At 42.5% G+C, this 25,727-nt stretch overlaps 1 protein-coding gene across 1 annotated transcript; it reads right to left on the bottom strand.

The window, feature by feature from the left end:
* Nucleotides 1-37: 37 nt before the first annotated feature.
* Nucleotides 38-25,209, bottom strand: PLEKHG3 (pleckstrin homology and RhoGEF domain containing G3). The gene is given in 18 exon segments (XM_087965866.1): nt 38-1,694; nt 3,696-5,106; nt 5,921-6,013; nt 6,928-7,287; nt 8,316-8,362; nt 14,196-14,300; nt 14,763-14,796; nt 15,480-15,566; nt 16,045-16,137; nt 17,244-17,426; nt 18,020-18,151; nt 19,784-19,934; nt 21,238-21,284; nt 21,840-21,909; nt 23,042-23,142; nt 23,802-24,169; nt 24,806-24,879; nt 25,205-25,209. Coding segments are annotated over 18 exon segments (4,134 nt in total). The 3' UTR covers nt 38-921.
* Nucleotides 25,210-25,727: the final 518 nt, after the last annotated feature.

Here is a 25,727-nt window from a genome sequence, read left to right as displayed (position 1 = left end):
CAACTTGCCTTGGAAAGAGAAAGAAAATATCTCAGTCTTGGAGTGGTTACCATTTATTTCCTTATGTTGGAATAGGAAGAGAACTTCTTACCTCATAGGATTTCTTTGCTCAAAAGGTATTTTAATGCAAGACAAATTATACTAAGAAGATGGGCTAAAATGAAGTAATGAAGTGACTTGAAATGGCTTAGAACCCCAATGGATTAATACACCAGTGTCAGTCCTTGGTACTGCTCGCCTTGGGGAGATCATTGATTTCAAGAGTTGCCAATCAACTTTGTAGCATTTTTTGTGCATAGGAAATGTGGTACAAAAATCAGTTATTGCAAACTTCCCCAATTATATCCCACCCGCAACATTGAAGAGGTCAAAGCTGTATTCACTGGTCAAAAGTGGTTATTGCACAATGCATATAGATTCAAATACAAACTCTATTAGGTTGGGTATTCCTAAGCTGAGAGGCCTGGAATTAACCAAAGCCATAGTAAAATTTCTTTTAAAAAACCCTTAAAGAACAATAACTTATTTTCCTAGGAGACTGAGCAATGTACATCTTGCTCTGGCTTTGTAAAGCAAAAATTTCCAAATATACCACCTCCTGAAGGGAGGTACATATTCAAATGATGATTGATGTGTATTGTCTCTGCTTTGACTGGAAGCTCCCTGATTTTTCTAAATGTATTAAGAGTTCTGCCCAATAATCCTGCCTGGTGCAGTGTCAGTGGCATGTCAGATCCATGTTCAAGTTCACAGATCTTTAAAGAGAGCATTTAAAAAAAAAACACCTCGGTTTGAGGCAGTTGCACCTTCCCAGAAATTTCAAGCATGATGTGGAACAGGCAAGTAGTAATTCTGAGTAGTAATCCAAGAAGAGGTGGAGATTTGAGAATTTAATGGCACGGGAACAAGAGATGTGGGCGTTCAGCTGGTAGAATTAAGGGTCTGAAATTTCTCTCTTAAGTTTTTTACCAGGTTGTTTTGGCTGCTGGTTTTCTCCCACCATGCTTCCTGAACATCGCCCTCATGTCTTTGATGTTCTTCTGAGTCTTGATATGACTTGTACCACTCCACCAACTCTTTGGGAGAAAGCTTCTCTTGGTCTGAAGAGGAGAGAATCTGTGGCTCTCTTTCATCCGCTTTAGCTTTATTAGTCCCCTCGGGCAACTTCTCTATCACAATCACATGCTGGTTGTTCTCCAGTGATGCCTCTGCTGTGACACAACATTCCTTTGGCATATCACAGACAAGTCCCTTGGGGATGGAATCAAGAGAGGACTTTCTCCTGCAGCTCTGTTTGTCCCATTGCTGGCTTTTTACGTCTGTTTTTGCAATCACCTTTGAGCCCTGGGATTCTGCCTGCATCTTAGCATCATCTACCATTTTCTCAGGTGCCGAACAACTTCTGTTGACTAGCGGGGGTCTGCATTTCTCAATCGCCACCTGACAGGAATATCTGGACCTCAGCTCCCGTACGTCGGGCCAGTCGAATTTCTCAGTCATGATGGGGCTGAGGGGACTGTGAGAGAGGGTGTAGGAGCTGGTGGGGGAAGATAGGCTGACGGAGCTGTTGCTGGAAGAGAAGCGCTTAGGGGACTTCTGACATGTTGAGGAAGAGGAAAGAAGGCCCAGTGAGCTAGCCTCCTGAAGCACAATTTGTTCATAGTTGGGGAGACACAAGGGAGACTTCTTTTGGCCTGAGCAAAAAAAAAAAAGTCAGAATAAGGCAATGTTGGGGCAAATAGAGGGGGATTTATTGAACCAATCCACTCAATGGAATTGGGAAGCTCATTCTCCTGCAACCTAACACTTTTACCTAATTAGCAGGAGGTGCACTCACAAATCATGTATTTACAGGATAGCAATGGAAATTCTGGTCCCAATTGTGGTCATAAGTCGAGGACAACCTGAAATACAATCTTATGGGGATTCTAAACAATATTTAGAAGCTTCAAATGACACACAAAACAGGAATCCAAGATGTTTCTAGAGTTCTGTTTTTTCAGATCCCTATTGCAGTTTTAATCCCTGGCTAGAATTCTTTTCTGGGTTCAGTTCAAGGCAGGATATTATGCACAAAACTTCAAATGAGTCATTCTAAATCCCTGTCCACAAAATTAATCAATTAAAGCTTTAAAATAAGCTGGGAGCAAACTATTATCTTAAATGGCTTGAGACCAGCATGTTGAAAGGTCTGATCCTTCCTCAATATATTTATTCTGCTCCATCATCAGAGATCTTGTTCTTCATGCTGCTGCCAGCAAAATGACATCTCCATAGACTGTTGAGTTTCCAGGATTTCCTGAACTGTGGCATCTAGAGCAGGGTGTCAACCTGGCAACTTTAAGACTTGGACTTCAACTCCCAGAATTCCTCAGCCAGCAAAGCTGGCTGAGGAATTCTGGGAGTTGAAGTCCACATGTCTTAAAGTTGCCAAGGTTGGACACCCCTGATCTAGAGCCTTGGTGGCACAGTGGTTAGAGTGCAGTACTGCAAGCTACTCCTGCTACAATTTGGCAGATCGAATCTCACCAGGCTCAAGGCTGACTCAGCCTTCCATCCTTCCGAGGTGGATAAAATGAGGACCCAGATTGTTGAGGGCAATAGGCTGACTCTGTAAACCACTTAGAGAGGGCTGTAAAGCACTATGAAGCGGTATATAAGTCTAAGTGCTATTGCTATCTTAGTTCATTATGTCCCTTCTCAAAGAGATAGGGGCAGGTATTTCCCCGATGACCTGGCTTTTAAATAGGCTATTTGTTCGACCTACTATGTGATACAGGTAGTCCTTGACCTACAACCATTCATTTAGCCACTATTCAAAGTCATAACCACACTGAAAAAGTGACTTATGACCAGTCCTCATACTTGCAACCATTGCGGCATCCCCAAGGTCACGTAATCAAAATTTAAACACTTGGAAAGTGACATGTATTTTATGCTGGTTGTAGCATCCTGGGTTCATGTGATCACCATTTATGACCCTCCCAGCTAGCTTCCAAAATGGAGGAAGATTAATTCATTTAATGACTGCATAATTTGCTTAACAACTGCACTCGTTCATTCAACAACCGTGGCAAAAAAAAAAGATAATAAAATGGCACAAACTCACTTAACAACCACCTGTTTAGCAATGAAAATTCTGGTTCCAATTGTGGTCATACGCTGAGGACTACCTGTAACTCCTAACTGAGCTTGGCTGATCTCAAAAAGCTAAACCGGGTTGGGTTTGGTTAGCATTTAATCAGGATTAATTAACGAAATCCTGGGGATCTGAGCTAGGCTGGAAAGGCAAAAAGAAATCCCAATAGAAGGCAATGACAAAACTCTACACTATTGCCAAGGGAAAAATTTTGTTAACATTTTGCTTATAATGTGCTAATGTTCCCCATGTTACATTTTTATATGGTAGGATTTTAATATTGCAAGCTGCCTGAGAATTCTACTAAAACAAAAAGGTACGATAAAAGTAAATTCATAATATGATACACTAAGAGATCAATTGCCTACAATTTTTAGAGGCAAAGCATTTCTTTGAGCAAAATGTCTTTTCTTTCTTTCATTAAGGTAAGGACAGGCAAGCCTGTGGAACAGACGAATAGCAATAATCTCCCTTTCTTTCTTTCTCAGCAACCATTGCTTCTAGGTATTGCTATAATTAAGATAATAGCCACAAATGCCTTCTTGGTCATACATACCTTTCTCTCTCTTAACCACTCCCTGTTGTCCAGTGGAGGTGTTTCTCTGCATCTCTTCCTCTACTTCAGCAAGTCGCCTACGCATGGGTGGTTTCTGGTTCTTAATTCGGAGGCTGTATTGGCGGGCCAACTGGTAGACTTTGTTCCTCACTTTCTCTGTCAGCTCAGCCTCCGTGAGATGAGCCAGCTGCATGATGTGAGGGGGCATCTGAGGGAAACTCTGGTCTTGATCACAGCTCCCTAACTCTTGAGCTGCTTTCCAGGGTAATCCGGATGGCATGGTCTGCTCCACAGGAGCCTTGTTCTCAGGAGGGGGCACCACTGGCTCCTCCTCTACTATGTCCCCAAGATCCTCGTCCTCCAGGATAAGAAGTGGTTCATGAAAGTCAAAGCCATTCTCCCGATTTCCTAGCCGGGCTTTCAAATAAGACTCAGTCTGGCCCAGGCCCCCGTTTGCTTTGCGCTCCCTACAGTCTTCCGTCCTCTTTGGTTGCTCCATCTCCTCCCAGAGTTTAATCATCTCACAAGGTGACCTGAACTCTGCTTCAGTGATAGGCATTGGATTTTCCTCACAGGTCGTCTCCAAATGGGGAAGCGGGAGTACAGCACCAGGCCTATTTGAATGCATCAAGGATGCTGCCTTGCCTGCTACACTATTGTCCAAGAGGGCCGGTCTCTTCCTCTTCAGCACCTCCTGCCCAGGCTCTGGCTGGGGAAGACTGTTTATCCGAAAAACAGAATTTCTCACCAGCCCTTTGGGAATGAAGGAGAGGCTCTCCCTCCGCTTGACACTGAAGTTAGCATCCTGGTGCTCAGCATCATCATAGTAACTCTTGATCTTGTCCAGCAGCAGCCGGTCCTGGTGGGACAACATCGATTCCTTCCGTCGACAAGAAGAATGGTCCTCAACCAGACCAGGCCGCACTGCACCGTTGCAAGCACCGTTGTAGGGTTCAGCAGAGGGCTCTTGCAGGATGCTGCAACTCTGAGAGTCCACAGTCGTGCAGCCGTTGTTGCAACACTCGGCCTTTTCGCCCCCTTCCAAACTCAGAATGCTGCTGCTCCGGCTGGCCATCTTTGGTGTGAGGTAGCCCTTCCCTTCCTCGTGGACCAAGCTATTGCGACGGGAGAGGCTGCTGGCAAAGCGCTCTGCAATGATACTGGCCTGATCTAGCACAGAAAAGGGGAGGATGCTGCTGGACTGTGGTGCATGACCATCCTCTCCCTCCTCTTCCTCCTCACTGCTCAAAGGCTTCAGTTCTTCTACATTTGCAGCAGACTCCATGTTATCTGAACCTTGATCCAGAAGCCCATGATGATCTAGATCCGGATGCTGAGGGCTCTCTTCTAGACATTCTTCCCTCTGTGAAGAAATGTCTAATACCTTGTCAAGCTCAATAGGTGATCGAACCTGGGGAAAAAAATCAGAGAAAAGAGATGGAGAGAGAGAGAATCTCAATGACAATGATTTGTGCCTTCAAAACAGTGTTGACTCTATTAGTCCCTAAAGTTTTCTTGGCAAAATTTTCCTAAGTGATTTGCCATTGCCTTTTTCCTAGGACTGAGAGAGTGCTATTGGCCCAAGATACACAGCTGGCTTTGTGCCTTAGGCAAGACTAAAACTCATCTGTTGCCTTAATCACTATACCAAACTGTCTCTCACTCATTCTTCCCTGAATTAAATTACTGTAATGACAGTTGGATGGTTATCTATTATGACTCCTGGTGACACAGTGGTTAGAGTGCAGTATTGCAGGCTACTTCTGCTGCCTGCCATCTGCCTGCAGTTTGGCAGTTCGATTCTTACCGGCTCAAGATTGACTCAGCCTTCCACCCTTCTGAGGTCACTAAAATGAGGACCCAGATTGTTGGGGGGAAATATGCTGACCCTGCAAACCACCTAGAGAGGGCTGTAAAGCACTGTGAAGTGGTATTTAAGTCTAACTGCTACTGCTAATATGCGACATTATTTAGCTACTAGGAAAGTGCTTCAAAGGTCAAAGTTGTTAATTTTGACACAGAATTTTCAAAGCCATAAAAATGTACTTATCTACACCTTGGTTCATCTGAATACAGTATATAAAGGTAAATCATTTTACATGCTGCATCCCTTGTGGCCAACACAAATTGCCGACCAGATGGTGTTGTACATAATGCAAATAACAGAGATAGTTAATAGGCTAAGCTTTGATCAGAGCTGCATTATCTGCCCAGCATTCACCTACCTTTGGCACAGATGACACAATCTCCACAATCCTCTCTCTAATGCTGGAAGAGTGGTCTTGTCTGGGTCCTTCCTGTGTCTTGTGGCCCTTGCCCTGAACCAAAATAGCAATGATCTTGTTAGAGGACTAAATGGTTGGTTCAGAGAACAGAATCATTGTGTTTATGCTGGATTATCAGACAAGAGCAGCCAAATATCCCTATTCAGACTCTATTACCATTCTGGTGTAACTTAGTCTTATTCATGTTCCCATGTATACAACTGGGGGGGGGGGGAGAGGTACTCCAGCTACTGAAATATATTCAAGAATGATCAAAAGTTTCTATGCAGGCCCAAGACTAATGTTCCAGACACTGGACACAACAGTAAGTCAAGCAAATGGAAGGAGAACATATGTCAGTGGGATGTCAGCTGACCTGCTGCCCAGGCACAAAGTAGTTTGCAGCCAGCCATTAAGACCAACCTTTATTCTGCTTGTAGCCAGTTTTACATCCTACATTTAGCAATTGTACAGTTCAATCTTTTTTTTAATCTGCAGGCTGATCAATGCTTTATGATATATGCCTTCAGTACTGAATCCAAGGAAGGGTCCAAAAGCACATGGAATGGGATTTGTCAAGAGGACAACTTAAAGGTGAACATTGTCTCATTACTGAATGATTAATGTAGTGGAACTTTCCTTGCACATGACAAAATATATATATCAAAAATGGATTTTCAACAGAGACAAAGCAAACTGATCCAATAATTCTCTTTTGTTATCAAGCGCAAATCCAGTTAGGTTGTATGGAAAGCGTAAAATGCCAAGTCAGTTGGTAGCGCCACTTAATAGTTAAGAGCCCTACATGCAGTGCTTCTCTTTTGGAGATAGTGTCCAGGCCCTAGTTGGTTATTCCAACCCCTGGTCCAGTTCCAACTGATTAGAAGATTTTAGGGAGCGCAGCCTAAGCCATGCACTAAGCCAACATGCAGAAAGGAGACGCAGCAGAGACTCAACAGGCACCTCACCGTGCTGCCCCAGGAGAAAAGCAAAGTATTGGCCCGATAGTGCCAGCAATGGAGGACTGCCATCAAGGAGCTTGCAAAGTCTGACACCTGCTCCGTTCCTACCAGCCTGTCCTCTTCCTCCTCCTCTTCCTCCTCCTCTTCCTCCTCCTCCTCCTCTTCTTCTTCTTCTTCTTCTTCCTCTTCCTTCTCCTCAGCTCCATTCTCTTCCTCGAGCCCTGTCTCCTTCTCACTGCCATCACTTTCAGCCACCTCTTCAGAAGATTCCTGGGGAAGGGTCTGCTGATCCTCCTCTTGGGATAAGCTGTTGGGGATCTGTGGGGGTTCCCCAAACTCCAGAAGGGCTCCATCACTATCTGCATGCTATATGAAGTGAGGGTAAGCAAGGGTGTCCTTTAGAAAGGTCTTGGCAAGGGGATGCTATGACAGCAGGACTTCTCTTCCCTTCTCCTCCATGGTTCCATTTCTTCAAGAGCTACAGAACATGGCTTAGGCTTAGGGCAAAAGTAAGTGCCCTCCCACTGGCAGGTCGGATTAACCTTTAAGAAGTATTTTAAGGGACTGAGGGCTCACCAAAAGGCACCCATGATTTTTCATTCCTTTAAAAGGGGAGCTGTCTTCCAACCTTTTCAAAAAATTCTGAATCTTACCTTTAATCCTACTGAAGATTTGCAGCCCATAAAAAAGAGAAGGAAGGCGACAGTTAGAGGACAAAAGGCAGAGTTTAATTTCCTTGCTCAGTTATGCATCTGGCTTACTGTGTCCCTTTTCCATGGGGGGTGGGGGGCACATAGAATCAGAAGACATGAACGATATGCAAGTTTTAAGAATATATGTATCTTTTCTGCAAAAGGCATATCTCGGTAGTCACTTTGATCGTTAACAAGAGACTTATAATTAGAAAGAGGAAAAAAAATGGCAAATGAGCGAGTGCAGCAGCCCACAAGCTGTGCCTGACTCCACCATTTGTTTACAGCTAATATACTACCCCCAGACAGTGTTGCCAAAATATGGCAGCAAAAACACTACTTGGGAACCATGCAATTTCCTCCTCTCTGTAAATAAGGGCAAAATTCACTGTTGTCTCTTCAATCCCCCCCAAGCCCTGCCTCCACATGCACACACGCACGCGCGCACACCCAAAAATCATACTGAAAATCCAGGCCCCACTCCTTCCTCCCCACATCATCATGTTTCTGGCCATGCCCACCATTAACAATCAGAGGCCAAGGAATCCTTCAGAATCAAAGCCGGCTGCCAGAACCATGTGTAAAAGCAATTCTGTGGGGAAGATTCTAGAGAGAAACCACCAACTTAATCACTTTGCCTAATGACAGAGAAATGGCTTCTATTTACAAGCCAGTTCTGGGGAAGACGGGGAAAGGCAATGCTTCCTTACCTTTGTCACTCAATTGCTTGAGGATCTGTTTCGTTGGCTCTGTGATAAAAACAACATTTCCAAGATCAGTGCGTGAATGAAGCTGTGTCAAGTACAGGAGCACCCAAGACATTTCAGAGGATGAAAGCACCAACACCAACTAGAGCCCACAGCCTCAGCCTGCCCAGAAGACAACAACTTAAAGCACCCAAGTGGAGAACCACCCCAGCGTCCTGCAGGTGGCAAGGAACATGCCTCTCAGACAGTACCATCAATTGCCTTCTCTAAGCCACCAGCATTAAGTGAACCAAAGGGCAAGTGGTCAAAAGGTTCTTGGATTTCAGAACTCTTAATGCATCACAAGGCTTATGTGAGCACGTGCACATGCTCGAAAATAATAGCCTCAAGCAATTCGGCCCTACTCTGCAGTCAGAATACCTAATGCCAACAATGCTCTCTTCCCCACAAGCTTGGGTCCTGCCTGTGAGATGGGAAGGAAATGGAAAATGACTGTCCTAACAGTGGCCTCTTTTCCGTATCCCAAAAAGGAGGCTGCCAAAGTCGCTGTCCTCTTTCGTGAAGCCAGAGGTGGTGAGTTTTGCTGCTGCTGTGGGACAACAAGGAGCCTCTTTCCCCCCATGGATGCAAGTTGGGATCTCTCCCTGTCTTCATGAGGTGATTCTTATCTTCTCTGCTATGCTCCCTAGAAAGCCCCATGGCTGCCTCTAGATCTAGCGAGCATCTAAGTGATTGGAAGGAATACTGACCTTGTAGAGAACCTTCCACAAGATAAGCATGAGGGGAAGGGAGGAGTAGGGAGGGAAGGAGAGGAGAGACCTTGGTTCTGTTGTCTCTGGCAGCCCAAAGTACAATGTTCCTAGAGATACAGAACTCCATGGCCAGGTGGGAAAGAATATTTGTGCAATGGGGCCATCAACTTCAGTATTGACATATAGGAAAGTTTATTCCGTTTTCCAATGGGAAATACTATTTCCTGCCAAATTGCTTTGATCCCGCTGCAATTGGCCCTTGGATGAAGGCTGGTTCCAATGTGGAAAACTACATAACCTTAAGCACCCAGGAGACAGGCCATCCCGGGATCAGGGCAAAGGAGCTCTGTGGCCGATGCCATAGCGGGACTCTAATCATTCCTTGTACTGAGGGATTCATTCTGCTGTTTAAAAGACCCACAACTTTAAAAGGATTTTGGGGGTGAGGGTGGGGGTGGGAGAGGCAAAGCCTGAAAGAACAAAAAGGCTAGAACTTTGTGCACAACAATGTCAAGCTTTACATTCTTAGCTGCTCAAAGCCCTGCTTGGCCTTTTTTTTGGGTTCTTGATATATTAAGAAACATTTCCTTTATATCTTGAAAAGTCAAAAGAACTAGAATTGCTCATTACAAAAAAGGGAAAAGAGAAAAATGGAATTCTCAGCGTGTTAGGTTTGGTATGGTAGTCCTCAACTTATGACCACAACTAGGTCCATTATTTCCATTGCTAAGCAAGGAGATTGTGAGGTGAGTCAAGTCTGATTTTATGACCCTTTTGTCACAGCCGTTAAGCAAATCACTGCAGTAAATGAACCATGTGATTGTTACACGAATCTGACTTCCCCCGCTGACTGACTGCTGGAAGCCAGCTGGGAAGCTTGCAAATGGCCATCTCACATGACCCAGGATGTTGCAACTGTTGTAAAAACCCAAACTTTGATTACATGCCCATGGGAGATGCTGTGATTGATGGTTATAAGTGTGAGGACTGGTCACAAGCCATGGTTTTCAGTGTCCTTGTAAATTTGATCACTAAATGAATGGTTGTGAGTCAAGGACCACCTGAATTAACCACTTCAATTGTGGTGAAGTACTGGATGCATAACCCTCTGAGTAAGAACTACCTTAAACCTGCTGGTAGGGACTGAGAGGTATGTTCAGCCACAAATATGCACGCAAAACTACACTAGAAAAATGCTGGACCCAATTCGGAAGCTTTCCAGCCCTTTGCTTTCCATTCCACACCACCTGGATGCAGACCCACATGCCAAACTAAAGGGAGCTCGCACCCGATTTTCTGCGACTTTTAGGACCTGCCGCAGCTGTGGAGTTGTGGAGTCCATCTAAGAGCTTCTCAGCACTGGTTTTGCCACAGTATGGTTCTATGAACAGGACATAAGATGTTAGCACCAGTGGTTTTAGCTGAACGGTTCACCAAATGAAGAGGCATTTAAAGCTTGCCAAATACTCAACAAAGGAATGCTTTCCTTCCTCTTGTGCAATGCTTGTTTTCCATCAAGTGAAAGTTATAAAAAGGAGCTCTCATTGATAGGAAGCTCACGCATGGAAAAGTAGAGTGCTCATACATTTCTTTGCCAAACAGTTTGTTTGGCTTTAATTTTTATCTGTTACTGTTTTCTCACAGTAATGAAAAGAAGGTCCGAGGACCCAATCCCTTCACTGGCTCCTATATTGGCCATGTTTGTTGTCTTTGAAAAAAAAAAAACAGAGTTCTGCTTAGTCTGGCATTCTACCCTGGAAGCCCATCAACCTCTTGAAACTGTCACTGTGGGTAGATAATCAAGATTTTAACAGTTCTATCCACACATGAGGTTCTCATATGATTAGAAGTGTGACAGAAAGAACTGATCTACATCATCTGGCTTCACCCCCTCTGGCTCTTGAATCCTGTCATCTATATATTTGAAGATGAGTTTGTCAACTCAAAATATTTCTATGGTCTTTTTAGAGTTGCCAACAGAAAGGGAGGAGGGAGCAGTGCAGCTGCTTGTAAACCAAAAGTGCATTCCATAAGTAGTTTTCAAAGATAGTTACTAGGTGACCGAAGTTTCTGCCGTGCAAAATTCTAACTGGAGACCATGACTGATGACTCTTGGCTATGGATGTGTCCCATTGGAGAATACGAATTACGATACACCCAGGGGGTGGGGGAACACAAGGGTCAAGAATGACAATGAATTATGTGCCTCAGGGCTACACCCAGGAAATGCCGGACATTTTAACTCCCTATAAATCATTTGGAAGTTTTGGAAGTTTGGCTCGAGACTCATGATTTAAATGAGGGTAACTGCTGGAATCCTGCCAGAATTCTCATATGGGGAGCCTGATGTGGATATGTGGGTGCCCCACCTTATTTAGAAAGCTTCATGCTCAGGATGGGGTAGAACCAGAATCAACAGGAAGCATCTGCAAGTGTTGTTGAATTTTCAATAAAAATTCAACAACTACCACTGCTGCTGCCTAAACATGGAGATAAGGCAACTGGTTCCTTTGGACAATAGGTTTGTCACTCTTAAAATAATCAATGTTAAGCCTCCTTTAATATTCTAGAAATATGATAAATTCAAATTTGCTCGCCTAAATCATCTCATGATGGGAAAATTCTCCTCCCTCCCACACAGGCTGCTGAACCACAAGGGCCAGCTTCCTTTATCACTAGCACATCCACCAAAGATTAAAATCTATACGTTAAGACTTTTGCAATACCTTTATCAGAGCACTGAACTAAGCTTGACTCACACACATCTTTGGGTAAGGTAAAGAGACTGAGTAGGCCCAAATGGAATTTAGATACTCATGCATATTGAAACAGAAATTACAACATCCAAATGTCATTCAGTAAAACATAACCAGCTTGGCCAGTCTTGTAGTAACTTGCAGGTTTTCCAATACACCAAGCTCTGGAACAAGTCAGAGAGGAAACGGGCCCAGTAACTTAACTTAGCAGCTGCTTCGGTCAAAAGATGGGAGGCAAAACATGCTCATTTCCTGTAAGGGCCCTGTAAAGTTGCCTCAAAAGTATGACAGTCAAAATACAACAACCACACTTATGTAATAAATGTTATCTAATTATTCTGTTCCATTGGGTTTTGACAGAAACTTGGCCCAAATATTATGGAGGAATAAAAAGTATCTCATAAAAGAGGGAATTTTATTTACATCCCCTACCCACCCCCTACCCCGAAATGAGTTGGAACAGATTAAAGGGTACTAGCCCAGCCCAAACATTTCCATTTCCAAAAAATAAAAATTACTTCTGAGGTAATTTACTTGCTGGATCCCTCCATTTCTGGCTAGCTCAGTTATGGATATAACCTGCAGCTTCCCAGGTCAATTCACCACTTCCTAACATTTTCTGAATCACCATTTTCCCAAGGAAATTAATCCGTCCTGATTCAAAAGTCTCCCGTTTCCAACATATATTCAATTAGGATCAATTAGTTTTGCAGAACAAACCAATCAAAACAAGAATAAGATATTTATTCCCATTCTAATTCTTCACAATGTCGGAAAATGCAAGCTGCTAAATCCTTGTTTTTAGAGATGGAAGAGAGATTGTTCAGGGACCAGATTATCTTTCATCTCAGATATTATGCAGACAAATATTGTGTCATCTCGATTTAAATGGTCTAATTTCAAACCTTAGTAAGAAATTCCTAGGCAGCACTAATAACAATCACATGATATGCTAAGGACTTCTGGCCATTCCAATTCCCAACAGACTGCAAGATCATCTTTTGGAGCTAATACAGGTAGTCCTTGACTCACAACAATTCATTTAGTGACCGCTTAAAGTTATAATGGCCCTAAAAAAATGACTTAATGACTGTTTTTCCCACCCATTACAGCATCCTCATGGTCACATGATCAAAATTAGGACGCTTGGCAACTGACTCACATTTGTGACAGTTGTAGCGTCCCGGAGTCATGTAATCAGCTTTTGCAACCTTCCGACAAGCAAAGTCAATGGGGAAGCCAGATTCACTTAACAACCAGGTTACTAACTTAACAACTCCACTGATTCATTTAAAAACTGGTGGCAAGAAAGGTCATAAAATGGCGCAAAGCTCAATATCTGTCACATTTAGCAACAGAAATTTTGGACTAAATTGTGGTTGTAAGTTGAGTGTACAACGATGTACAATGATGCCTGTACAACGATGTATGACACATCACTGCTGGACAAACCATGCAGCTGAGAGACCATAAAGATTTGTGGGCCATTCTCAAGCTCATGCCTGTTGCTGAAGATCATTGGCATAGTGTCTCTAAATCTTTTCTCTGTTCTTTGTAAAATTGCACTTTACCCCAACTCATTTTAGTAACCTCATCTCAACTGCTAAATCACCATGCTTCAGAAACTGAGGCGATAAAAGAGTACCCCATCATCAAGGGAAAATTCCCAGGGAAGCGTCCAAAATACACAAATCTATACTCCTCACCTGCTCTGTCTAGGAGATGTGCCAGAGGTCATTGGATCTTGGCAAAAGAAACTTCCCTGTCAGCTGTACTGAGTTCTAGAACAAAATATAAAAAAGCCTAATAACATCCCAAACCAAAACAGACTGGAGGATTCACTAACGGAAATAAAAAGTTCTAAATGTAATCCTTGACATATGACTATAATGGAGCTTGCCCATTACAGTTGAAAGTTGTAATGCTTGTAAAACAGGTCAGTCATGTGACTGACACAATTTTACAACATTTCTGCACCAGCCTTTAAGTAAACCAATGGTTTGCTATGGGCACAGTTTTGCCAACACCCAGAAGTGATGGTTTGTTTTTTTTTTGCAATGGTCATAAATATGGCCGTATTGCTGAACATCCAAAGTTTGGTCATGTGACCACAGAGGGAGCCTGATCACTAGACCTTTGAATCCAAGTCATAAATTCCCTTTGCAGGTAGGCTGCAACTTTAATGGTCGCTAAGTGATAAGTCGAGGGCTACCTGTAATCTAAACCTTCCAGAGATCTTTGCACAATTGTCTTCTGGTCAGAGTTTGCAGCAGCAGGACCTGCAACGTTCACTCCCTGGACATAGTAGCAACAATTTCTTCTCGACATTATTGCATATCCCCATACCTGAACCCCCATACAATTTACCTGATTGTCGACGTCCAGACCGATTCCGTTTAAGGATATCTTCAGGCTGTTGGCATGATAAGGACTTCTTCAAGTGCTCAGGGCTGTATTTGAAGTGAGGAGGATCTGAAAGGAGTAGACGCATGTTCAATTATGTCTGTTATGTGTGACCAGAATGACACATGAGGGAATGGAAATCTAATACTATCTGGATCTGGGTCTTAAAAATAACACAAGCCCATGTTACCTCCTGATTTACAAGAACAAGTACCATTTTACTCTTAATCCACTTAATATTACATCATACAAAGAAGCCAAGACAGTGACAAAGATATTACCGGTAAATTACAGGAGACAGAACTTGGAATAGCTATAAGGGATGATGGATTCACATTCTGTTTATTATTGCTTTTTCCATCCTGTAAAAATTCCCTCAAATTAATGAAATAATCTAACCCTTAATACTGAACTTAACCTCTCCAGATGGGGTGTTATAATAAATTTATCGACTGCTTGTACTGATGATGCAATGGACAGGAAGAATAAAACAGGAAACAGACATCTGAGACAAGAAGAGGGAAAACTTACAGAATGAGTCCATTTCCAAGATGGCTTCTTTGGCCTGAAGAAAAGGTAGAATTGCTTTTAGTGGTTGAGGTTCACAAACAGAGGAACAAAGCTATGATATTGAAATAAAGATATTCCAACCCTTTGTCATCGCCAAAGGAGAGACAGGGAGTGAAGAGGACATATTTCTCTCCACTTAATTTTCATGTGCAAAAATAAAATAAAAAATACAAGGACAAATTTTCCTGCTCCAGGCATTAACCTTTAATGCAGTTAAGCACCAACATCCACACAGATATATTCCCCATCCCTTTTAGAAGAATTCTTATGTTTAGAAATTATCATTGGGCTTTCAAAGATTTGTAAAGAGGGTAAATATAACTAAAAGGATTCAGGGAAAAAATACATAGGATGACTAAGATGTCTCCAGGTGGACTGAACTCCCAACAACCCCAGCCAGCATGGTCAATGATTTCACTAGGTGCTATTTTGTTTGTTTGTCAAATTTAGGTATCACCCTTCTCACTCACTACTTCCCTTCTACATGCACAAAATCTGATAAAATCTGAGAATATGCATGGTGTCCTCCAGGCCATCAGACTTTAAATCCGAAGGGCCAGATAGACTAGGGACAATGGGAGTTCTAGTGCAGAACACCTAGGGAACGTGACCAAAGTGCTTCAGAAAAATTCTGGTATCTAAGACCATTAGGGCAAAGGGGAAACAATACCCACTCACTTTCTGAGGGATTATGGCATGGTGATTTTCTAAGATCAGGCGCTTGAGGTGGTGAGTCCAAACCCGCTTCTCATCTCCTGATTTGGCCTGGTAACAGAAGTACACTCCATCAGTTTGAAAGGCAGTTGGTGTACATGTGATCCTACCATAGTTCAGCCTTCTGAATCTTCCTATTCTTTGCTGTTTTTGCTTAAAGCGTACATTTCCCCCCCTATATCTGCTCATTATTTCCAACCCTACCTTCTCCTGCATTTAATAATTCAAATTTCATTCCTATGGATTGATTATCTCAATGTGCTCTTATCATGTGATGCTGCACTCCAACCCTAAGCTGGTTTTTTTATTGCTTACCTTACACCTTCTTTCTTCAAACACAGTCTGATCCCTGCATTTGCCACACAGAAGCCCATAACTACTTATTTTCTCAGCCTTTTCTGCGGGTTTTTCTAATTCCCTCACTTCTGCCAACATTGCTGCAAGCAGATTGTCCAGCCTGAGCTTCAAGCCCATCACCTTCACCAAGCACCGTCCACGCACTAATTATATCAATGGGTCTTCATCTCACCTGAATGTTATACTGCTGCTTGTTATGCTTGTAGTGGGTGACCGTGAAGCAAAGTGAGTCCCGTGTGCTCTCAATCAGCATCAGAGAGGAACACTGTAGGCCAGACAAATAACACTTAAAAGTGACACTAAGGCTATCTTTATTTTATTGGGCCAAAAAAGTGCACGGCCAGGTTTACTTTGTACATAATTTTAAAAAGCTGTTGTGGGTGTTATGTCCTTTTAAAATGGGGTGGTATTGTTAGTGCAGAAAAAGAAAGGGTTAGGGTCCTTTAGCTCAAGAGAGTTTACACTAGGGCTGGGAATAGTCTTTGCACTACATTTAAGCAGTTTGCATAGTACTGAAGCATAAGCCAAGGACACTCAAAGAAGGGCTGGAGAAGGGTATCTTTGGCTAGGAGGAAATAACAATAACATACTTAACTAGTTTAATCATTAAATTAACAATTTAATAATAATATTCATCTAGAACAGCAATTATCTTTAACTTTGCCTTCACCATCTCTACAGTAATGCAAATAAGACACACACACACACACACGTGTGTATCTGCATTGTATATGTGTGTGTGTGTGTGTGTGTGTGCGCGCATATACCCAGAGGTGGCTGCTGCATTGATCCACCTGCCCCCTCTTGTTTTCTGCTGTCTACTCATCCATCTTTCTTACATTGTTGTATTCTTGTGTTCTTTTTCATAGTTTATTTTATTGTTCTATTATCTTACTTTTGTTTACACTCTTTTCATTTCTTCCTTTTCGTTATTGTAAACTACCTCGAGTAGCCTCATAGTGAGATAGGCAGCAGATAACAAATAAATATCATTTTTTTCAAGGACAACAAATTTATCCTTTCCACCGAGTATGAGTTTTGAAAAGCCTCGTTTTTACACTTCTGGCTTTTTAGATGGGGAAAGGGCTGCATGTGATGAAAAGGCAGCATTGGAGGAAGGGGGGAAAAAACACCCATCCTGGCAGAGGTGTTGGTCTTGTGGGCCTCTACAGGGCATTATAAATTCACATCAATTTCAGCTGTCAGAAAGAAAATTTTAGCCAACAAAGGTCAGTCTTTTCACCATTTCTTGCTTCTTCTATCTCATCCTGATGGCCTAGTTATCAAATTCTCAATCTCATTTTAAAAGAACAGAACAAACAAACACCCATTTCTAATGCAAAAGAGAAGCAGAAAGGATGTCCCGCTTACTGGAATGTGACTCTTGCATATGTAGTGATCACCCCGTTTCTTAGTTATCAGCAAGATCTTGTCCAAAAGGAAGAATGTTCTCTCGTTCCTGACACGATGTACCCGGAATGTGCCCTCTAGGACAAGCTCACCATAAGTTGTCAGGTCTGGGCCCTTCCAGTTGATAAGTAAGGACTGGATTTCCTGTAAAGTCAAGGGAAAATTTAATGCCTTTATATGTTAGCCCTCCAGTATCCTGGTGATTTTCCAAATGTGCCGGGAAGGGTGGTCATAGGAATGAGTCCAGAACAACTGGAGGACAGCAGACTGGAAAAGCTTGCAAGTCTATCAAGAACCATTTGAAGGAGCTCAGAGAAAATATTTGGGCTGGTTTTTTTTTTTAACAAGTTGCTTGAATCTTACAGCAATTTATTGAAGAAATTTTTCAACAGAATTAAAATCAGCACATATTTTGAATTAAAGAAGAATGAAGAAAAGTAAATAAGAGAAAAAATATAAGGGGAAAAGAAAAGGAAATGGGAGATTCTAAAGAAAAGAATTCTGATTTTCTTGACAGCAGTTATACATTTGTACTTTACTTTTCCTCGTTAAGGTTACATCATTCTAAGGTTACATCGTATCATGAATATTTGAGTTTCTTTAGAACTGTGTAAGCACCTGAATTTTCAGAGGGATGAACATATTTGACCCTACTACACTGAAGCTACTACAACTACCTACCATCTATGTTTCAGATTGAAAGCAAGATCAGGCTCAAGACACTCCTTTCTCAATACCTGCAGCCGCACGGCATGTTCATGCTTCCGCTTCATGTCATTGATGTACCAAGCTACACAAGTCATGGTGGCAATTGCCTCTTCCACCACTTCATAGCCATCTCCTTCTCTGTCAAAGTGCTTTGCTATCTCCTAGGAGAAAAGCATACTCAAAAAGTTAGCCTGGAGCATTATGCATTTCTGTGAAGAACTTTCAATAGGTATTTATTAATTTTCTAGAAAACAAATCAACTCCAGTGATCAGTGGGGTAACTGATGTTTCAACCAGATTGCCTTCCTGTCTGGAAAACAGGTAAGGAATTCTTACATTTCAATACATACCATTCTAAGTAGGTTCACATAAGTTTGATTCCAATGAGAAGTCAACCCTTCTTTTTATATATTCTTTCTTCAGAATCTTTATATAATCCCTCTCTCTCTCTTTTGGAGCCTTTGAGTCAGTGTTGACTCCTGATGACTACCTGGACAAGTCACTACAATTTTCTTAGCAAGACTTCAGAAGTGATTCATCATTGCTTGCTTCCTAGGAGTCAGAGTGTGTGACGGATCACCCAGATGTCTTTGTGCCTATAGTAGAACTAGACCTCTTGGCTTCTCATTTCTAGCCTGGTGCCTTAATCACATACTTGCTCTCTTCAAGGTGATTTATAAGAAATATAGGGTAGGATACGATAATTACAAATCAACTTAAAAAGAATATTACAGGTCCATCATTAGCACCAAAAGTTCTTTGGTATGTAATGATCCTGACTGCTTTGCAAAAGGCAAACAGGTAGAGGCAGCATCTTTCATAATGCAGGCTGCCACCAAGAAGGTGCACCTCTGAGTACCATGCTTTTAATTGTATGGGATAGGAAGCTTCAGCAGTCCTTCTCAAGATGAACTCACAAGGCCAGAGGAAAGAGTCAATCCTGTAAATCAGGGGTGTTAAATTCAAGGCCCGCAGGTCAGGATGCTTAAATCCTGGAAATATCAAAGGACTGGCCTGCGGTGCTTCTGGTGGCTAAAACAGGCTGCATGCGGCCACCCTGCGCCTCATTTTCACCCTCTAAGGTCTCTTGCAGCACTGCTGGCTGAAACCAGGCCCAAACTAAGCCAAAAACCAGGCCCAAAACTGGCCGGAAAACAGGCCCAAAACAGGCCACGCGGCCTGTTTTCAGCCAGCAGAGTGGTGCAGGAGGCATCCGCCCCACCCTCACCCCTCACTGTTCCCCTGCTGCCGCCTCCCCTCCACCAGCCCGCAGAGGAGAATTACAATGCTAATCTGGCCCTTGAAGAAATCCAGTTTGACACTCCTGCTGTAAATGATGGTCTCTGCAGAGCTTTCTAGGTTAAGACCAGCAATCTTGACTTGAGCTCACAAACCTACTGGTAGATACGCAGAAGATTGCTATTACATGACTAAATCCATTTTCCTCTGTAGCAGCTGGTCAAGTGCCGTTTGGATCAAATGCATCTTTCAATTTTCAAGTCTCATGTAATGCATGTTCCAGAATTCCAATCAAGAAGCAATGGGGGGTATGAATCACAGCTCTTTCTATTGTAGAAATTAATTCTACATATCGCCATGTGTATACCACATCAACCAAAACTTCTTTAAGGGAGAAATGGCCTTTCCTGGAACAGGGTACTGTAGAGGTAGCTATTACTATTTTAGGAAAAATAAGCAGACTGCATTTCACACTTTTTAAAAAAAAGTTAAAACAGATTCCAAAGCTTCAGAATCAGATAACGTAAGCAACCTGTTGTGAAAGTCTGTGTTACCTGGAGAAGCAGATGATATTTGAGAATGCGCTGGACAGGCTTGAGAAGGTAGGAGCCAAGGGGCAAGGAGTGCCGGATTTGTTCCTGCCTTTCCCGAAAGAATTTGGCCAGTTGTTTGTTCCTCATACATTCAGTCAGAGCTGCCACAGAGCTGGAAAGTTAAAGCCGATACACAATGAATGGCATCAAAGAAGACAACTGCCTGTATTCTCTGAGGGATGCAGTGACAGATCTGCTCAAAGTAGCAAGTGAAGGACTGCAATAAGGGGATAAAACAATGAGCCAGAGGATAACCAGCGGCAGCCAAATTACTTCTTGTTGCCGTCCCCTTAATGTCTCCTTCTCTTTGGCTGGGATCACACAGCTGCCACACAAGCCCACAAAAAGCACCGCTTCTTGGATCAACAACTACACATTGTTCCAGATTTATAAAATCAACCATTCCTGCAAAGTTTTTACAGAAAGAATCTGGAACCACTTCTGGCCAGATCTAACAATTATTAACAGGTCCCTGTGTATATTCAGTGCCACCTAATTATTAGTCTTGGGGCAATCTTTTGTAACTGAGCAGAATTAATTTCTAGTTCAGCTGCTGCTCGAGAGAAAATGCTACAAAGACAGTATTCCCACTGGAGCTGCAGGGTTGGCATTTTCCCACGGGGGAATTTCTAGCTCAACTGGCTTTTGCGTCACAACACTTGAGTGCTATTTCCTCGTTCTTTCCGTACCACTGGAAATGGTGCTGCTGTTTCCATACTGAGTGGCTGTGTTAACCCCTCACCACAAAACAAGCATGGTAGGTCAAGGATGGGGACTGGGCTGTTTGATGGAGTGCAAAAGTTTTGCACTCCCTCACTGATCAGTCAAAATATGTGCTGGACAATTTGCAAGGTTTCTCAGCAGTGAAATACTTCTGCGATGGTCCAAGTATGATTCTGTGTATTTGTGGGAAAGAGTGGTTATGCAGAAATGCCCAATGAATCAGCAGCTGAAGGATGAGGGCTGTACAGGGAGTCCTTGACTTACAAATAGTTACTTATCAGTCCTCACTTAGTCAGGGCTCTGGGCACTATCATGTGATCTTGCCCAAAGATGTGGGTGCATTCCCTAACCCAATTGCCCATAATCTCAGGAATTTAGGTAAAATAGCTGAATTTACTTAACTCTAATTTATCTAGAGGAGCAATCTGGATGCCTGTTGACACTGCATTGCTGACCCTCAAAACAAGCTGGAAAAGTTAACTCTAAGATTTGAGGCACCTTGTCATTGAATATGACTTAAATATACTTTCACAATATATCTTTGTCCGATATACAAACTATTCTTAGCATACACAGCGATGACCCAGAAGCATTTTACAACATATGTAAAAAGATTCCGTTCATAGAGAGAATGAGGCTGTCCCTGTTCTCACGAAATCACGTCCCCTTTTTGCCTTGCAAAAGACACTCACTTCGGATAGTTATTGCAGTATTGAGTGTAGATGTTGAAGTCTTGGCTCTGTTGGGAAAAGAGAAGAAAGATCCATAAAACAGGTTCACTTCACCCTGTTCAACCGTTCTACAAATGTTTCTGCCAGATGTCCAGCACAGATAACCAGCACCAACCTCACATTTGGGTAAGGAAACATTTGCAAGAAAACAAGCAAGCTCAGAGAGCATTAAGGATTCCTAACCCCTGTTCTCTTTGATGCATAGCTGGGCAAAATTTTCAGCCGCCAGGCTGCCGCTAATTCTTTCACCCAGCAGAGCAGATGGTCAATCTTGGCTTTTAGTGATTTTAAGAAAGCCTCTTAAGAAAGAGAAAGTGTTTCATTTCTGAAAGATGTGGTACTCCCATCCCTATCCTTCCCTTCCTGTTTCTGAGCCAAAAGTCCTGAAATGCAGCTTCCCAGTGGTATTATGTCAGGCTGCTTCAGGGCCTGTGGACTTCTGCTTTAATGGAAGCAACCCAGTGAAGGGTGACAAAGCATTCGTTCAGAGAAGGGTGTGCTGAACCACCCAATTATGCACAATCAGAGATGAGCATAAAGTAATATCAGTTTTATCTGCTTACCCTTTGTACAAAACACTGCGCCACAGCAACGGGGTCATTGTGGCAACTATCCAGTTCTTGCAGTAGTTCACTGCATAGAAATTGAAACAGAAAGAATAATTTATCAGTCAACTCAAGATTAAAAAAAAACATGTGATAGAAACTGAAAACACACCCTCACTTATACATACATCCACATAGCAAACAGGGACATGCTGGAGACAAACTTCAAAACAACCCCTTAATACACTGCAGTTTCAGAATTAAATGCAGAACAGCAGGCCATGCAATGGGTTTGGGCCCAGTACCCACCTGCACAAGGGAAGCCTGTCCACCACTGTCAAAGGAACCAAAAACACAAGGCAGATGTTATATAGAAAGAGGGGACACACACTAGCTGAACAACCAGCTGGTTCTTACTCAGGAGCCACTTATATAGTATAGCTGTTAACATTAATAAATTTGGGGTCCTAAACTGAGAATTACTGTACTAAGTTTCTGATAGATGCAAAGTAATGAGGTAATTTCTGCCCTAGGGACTTAGAAGTTTAAGAAGAAAAATAAAACACAGGAGAGGAAGCAGATTTGCAAAGTTGGCATGGAACACCTAGTAGCAAATTGGGCTCAATCAGCCCCTTGCTCCTTTGGTTCCTTATAGTTTACTACTCACACAAAGAAGACTTTTACTTCTCTGCTCTAGGAGTTTCTAGCCAATCATGGTAAGAAGATGCTGTTCTTCACTATAGTAAGGCTGTTTGAACCATTTCTGGTTCACACATAATACCAAGCCGTGTTTTCAGGTTCATCATTATATGCAAACCATACCATGAGTACCAAACTCTGTAGTAGCCTAATATACAAAACCAAACCAAACTGATTGATTCCTGGGTGTTGGTGAAACATCTAGCTTGGCTTTTATTTTTAATAAGCCAAAGTAAAAGGAGACATAATCTCTCTTTGTATAGATTGGTTGTTTAAATCTGGTGGAAAGTAAGAAACCTAAATCAGTGACAGCAAAGACTAGCTGAAGGCAATAACTGTTGCATCACCCAAGGCTGTCTCAGTTGGATGGGTTGAAGTGGTGGTACAGAGCTTTATGGGAGTAGCTTTTTTCCTGCCATGCTTTATATTTCAGAGAGGACTGAACCTTTATAGGTGAACTGTGTAAAGTGAGCAACAATTGAAATGACAGGGAAGCTCTAAGGACTATGTGTTATACTCACCTGTTCAGCTCGTAGATGTCTTCAATGTTCCCAAAGAGTGCGCTGACTTGTTCTGGCCGCAACAACAGTTCCTGAGTATCTATGATCTTCCCCAAGTAATTCTGCCAAGTCACATTACACCATGAGCATCATCATGAAAACAGGAAGCAAGAAAAGAGGGCAGACCACCACCACGAGTTCTGACCCAATATTGTGGTAATTGTGGGGGTGGTACCCTGATAACCAGCTCCTCAGGGGAGAATTTATGTTCCCTTGATCATAGCTCCCACTGGACAATTTTTCATGCTTGCACTCTGCCCAGGCACTTCTATCAAGAAGCCATTTCCTTTTCATATAGTATTCCTGATAGCAGATTAGCAGAAAAATCACTGCGGGAGCTTTAAATCATGAGGTAAATCATTTACCCGCAATGCATCACTTTCACATAATCTGACATGACAGGCAAAAGGTCTTCCACGAAACTGTGTGGGAAAATGGCCAGGATACTATATTCCTATGTGGAAAGGGAACAGTGAAATCCATGGCTGATAGGAAGGCATAAAGGCACTGCCCAGACACACAGTGGGAGTACTTTTAAAATGAAATGAAAGCAGCTTGAAGTTCTACAGTTCTTCCCAGCTTCCAGTCTAGACGACCAAGTTCCCTCTTGGTTAGAGGAAGACTTCAGTGGCAAATTTAGATGAAGGGAGGACCTTAAGGTATCTACGGTGTGGCAGTGAAGTGATGTACACAGCCCAACAGGCACATTAATCGCACTCACCTCTATGATGCTTCGTAAATCCTGCACATACATGCGTTCGGATTCCACAATCTCCAAGAGAACCTGCTCTAGATAGCTTAGTTTAGAATGAGAGGCAGCCGCAGAAAGAGAAGTGCTCCTCAGGCCTCTCCAGGGCCCTGAAGAGGCATTGTTGTTGACATTGTTCAGCACTCCAGTCTTCAGGAGTGCAGAAGCATCCAAAGGAGTTTGCGCCATGTTCTTCCAGTCATCCAAAATACAGGGAGCATTGATTAAAGTTGCAGGCAACTGCCTCATTGAATATTCTGAGACATTCATGCTCAGGGCAGTTTAAATTGGGACTCCCTCATCTCTGCCAGGATATGGGGCATCCAAGAACCTGGAATTTTCTGAGGGAAGAAAAAACTTATTTTAAAACTGTGAAATGTTCCTCTGTATCTCAAGATGCAGTAGTTATATAACTAAGGAGCCATTTTAATTTTTTGTAATCAATGGGCATTAGTGACCTCTAGATTAGGGTTCTAGTCTATATCAGAGGCATCAGAACACACCAGGCTAATGGGAAAAAGAGGTTGCCTGCTCTGCTGGCTTCCTACACAAACCCAGATCCTAAGAGTGCCTGAAACAGATGTTGTCACAAACATAAGAAACACTATTTACATTCTGAACCAGCACACATATTTTATCGTGAAATGATCTAGCCTGCTGTTAAAAGATGGCTGCACATGGAAAGGTACATGTCTAATTTCTGATGGCTTCAAACTATTTATTAAATAGTTCTTTCCCTTATTTCCATCTGACCCAGGGCAAAAATAAAACAATAACCCCAAAATGATACAAATCTATCTGAACAAAATCCAGATGTATTAAAACATGTTTAGCATCACAATCATACGCTGCCTTTGTTAAAATGAAAATTATTAAAATGGGTTGGTCTTTGATCATAAATCTCCCATGAAGCAGCAGTGAGGGACATAATTGTCAACACACTCAGAACCTAAAAGTGAGCTGCTAATGAAACCTACTTGGAGCCTTTTCTGATTCCAATCCCCTGTTAACAGCCATTTGCTGGATTACAACTCCCCCATCTCCAGCTAGTCTGGGAAAAGTTCACCATCTTAAATGGAACTCAGCATTTCACAACTCAAACACATTTTCTCCACAGTACCGGTACATGCCCTGCCATGCCACATGCTCTCCACCAAACCCTTAAGAGGTTTAGCAGGCAGACAAACAAGTGGCAACAGGCCTGTGTTGTGTAGGAACCATATACAATCCACTGCAATTAGTTTCATCTCTCTCTCTCTCTCTCCAGTTTCCTTCCCATTTCCACAAGAAGATTTGTTCTGCCTCAAAGTCAACATCTCAAAATTCTTCTGGGCCTTTGTATGAAAATTACCTTGCTTTCTTACAGAAAAACCCACCGCATCCTCACCAAACACTGGAAGGTTCTCCAGGGTATTCGTCTCTTCCCAGATCAGCATCATTCATCATCTCAGCCAGACACTGTAGATGCTAAATGAAGCACGGAGCAACCTGTGAATCCTGAGTAGCCAATGAAGGTGTGGAGCCTTTTGATGTCACTTCTCCAAACCACTCCTCTAGATAAGCACCACACCTCAAAACTGACATACTATTTCCCCACTAAGGACTTTGACCAAGACACTTCTTCCTCCTTTCCCTACAAACATAAGAAGGAAAAAAAAGATGCCCGGCTCTTCTGGTCAGAAAATACACAGAAGTGCTGTCATGTGTTGCCAAGCCATTTAAGTAGCATCTACGCTAATTATGGATTTCCTCCATTTTTCAAGTGGCCTAAGAGCCATGGGTATATGTAAATGAAGCCATTCATCACAAGCAAAATCCCAAATGACTCCTCAGGAACTCTTTGAAGATGGTTATTTTCCAATGTCTCCAAAAATTTAATTGTATATTCTCCACTCTTAA

Source organism: Notechis scutatus, chromosome 1, assembly GCF_049901735.1.
Source record: "Notechis scutatus isolate UNSWTSFEM ecotype Mainland chromosome 1, rNotScu1.2, whole genome shotgun sequence".
Taxonomy (NCBI): Eukaryota; Metazoa; Chordata; class Lepidosauria; order Squamata; family Elapidae; genus Notechis; species Notechis scutatus.
The sequence above is the reverse complement of the archived record's forward strand: the minus strand, read 5'-3'. Positions and strand labels throughout refer to the sequence as shown.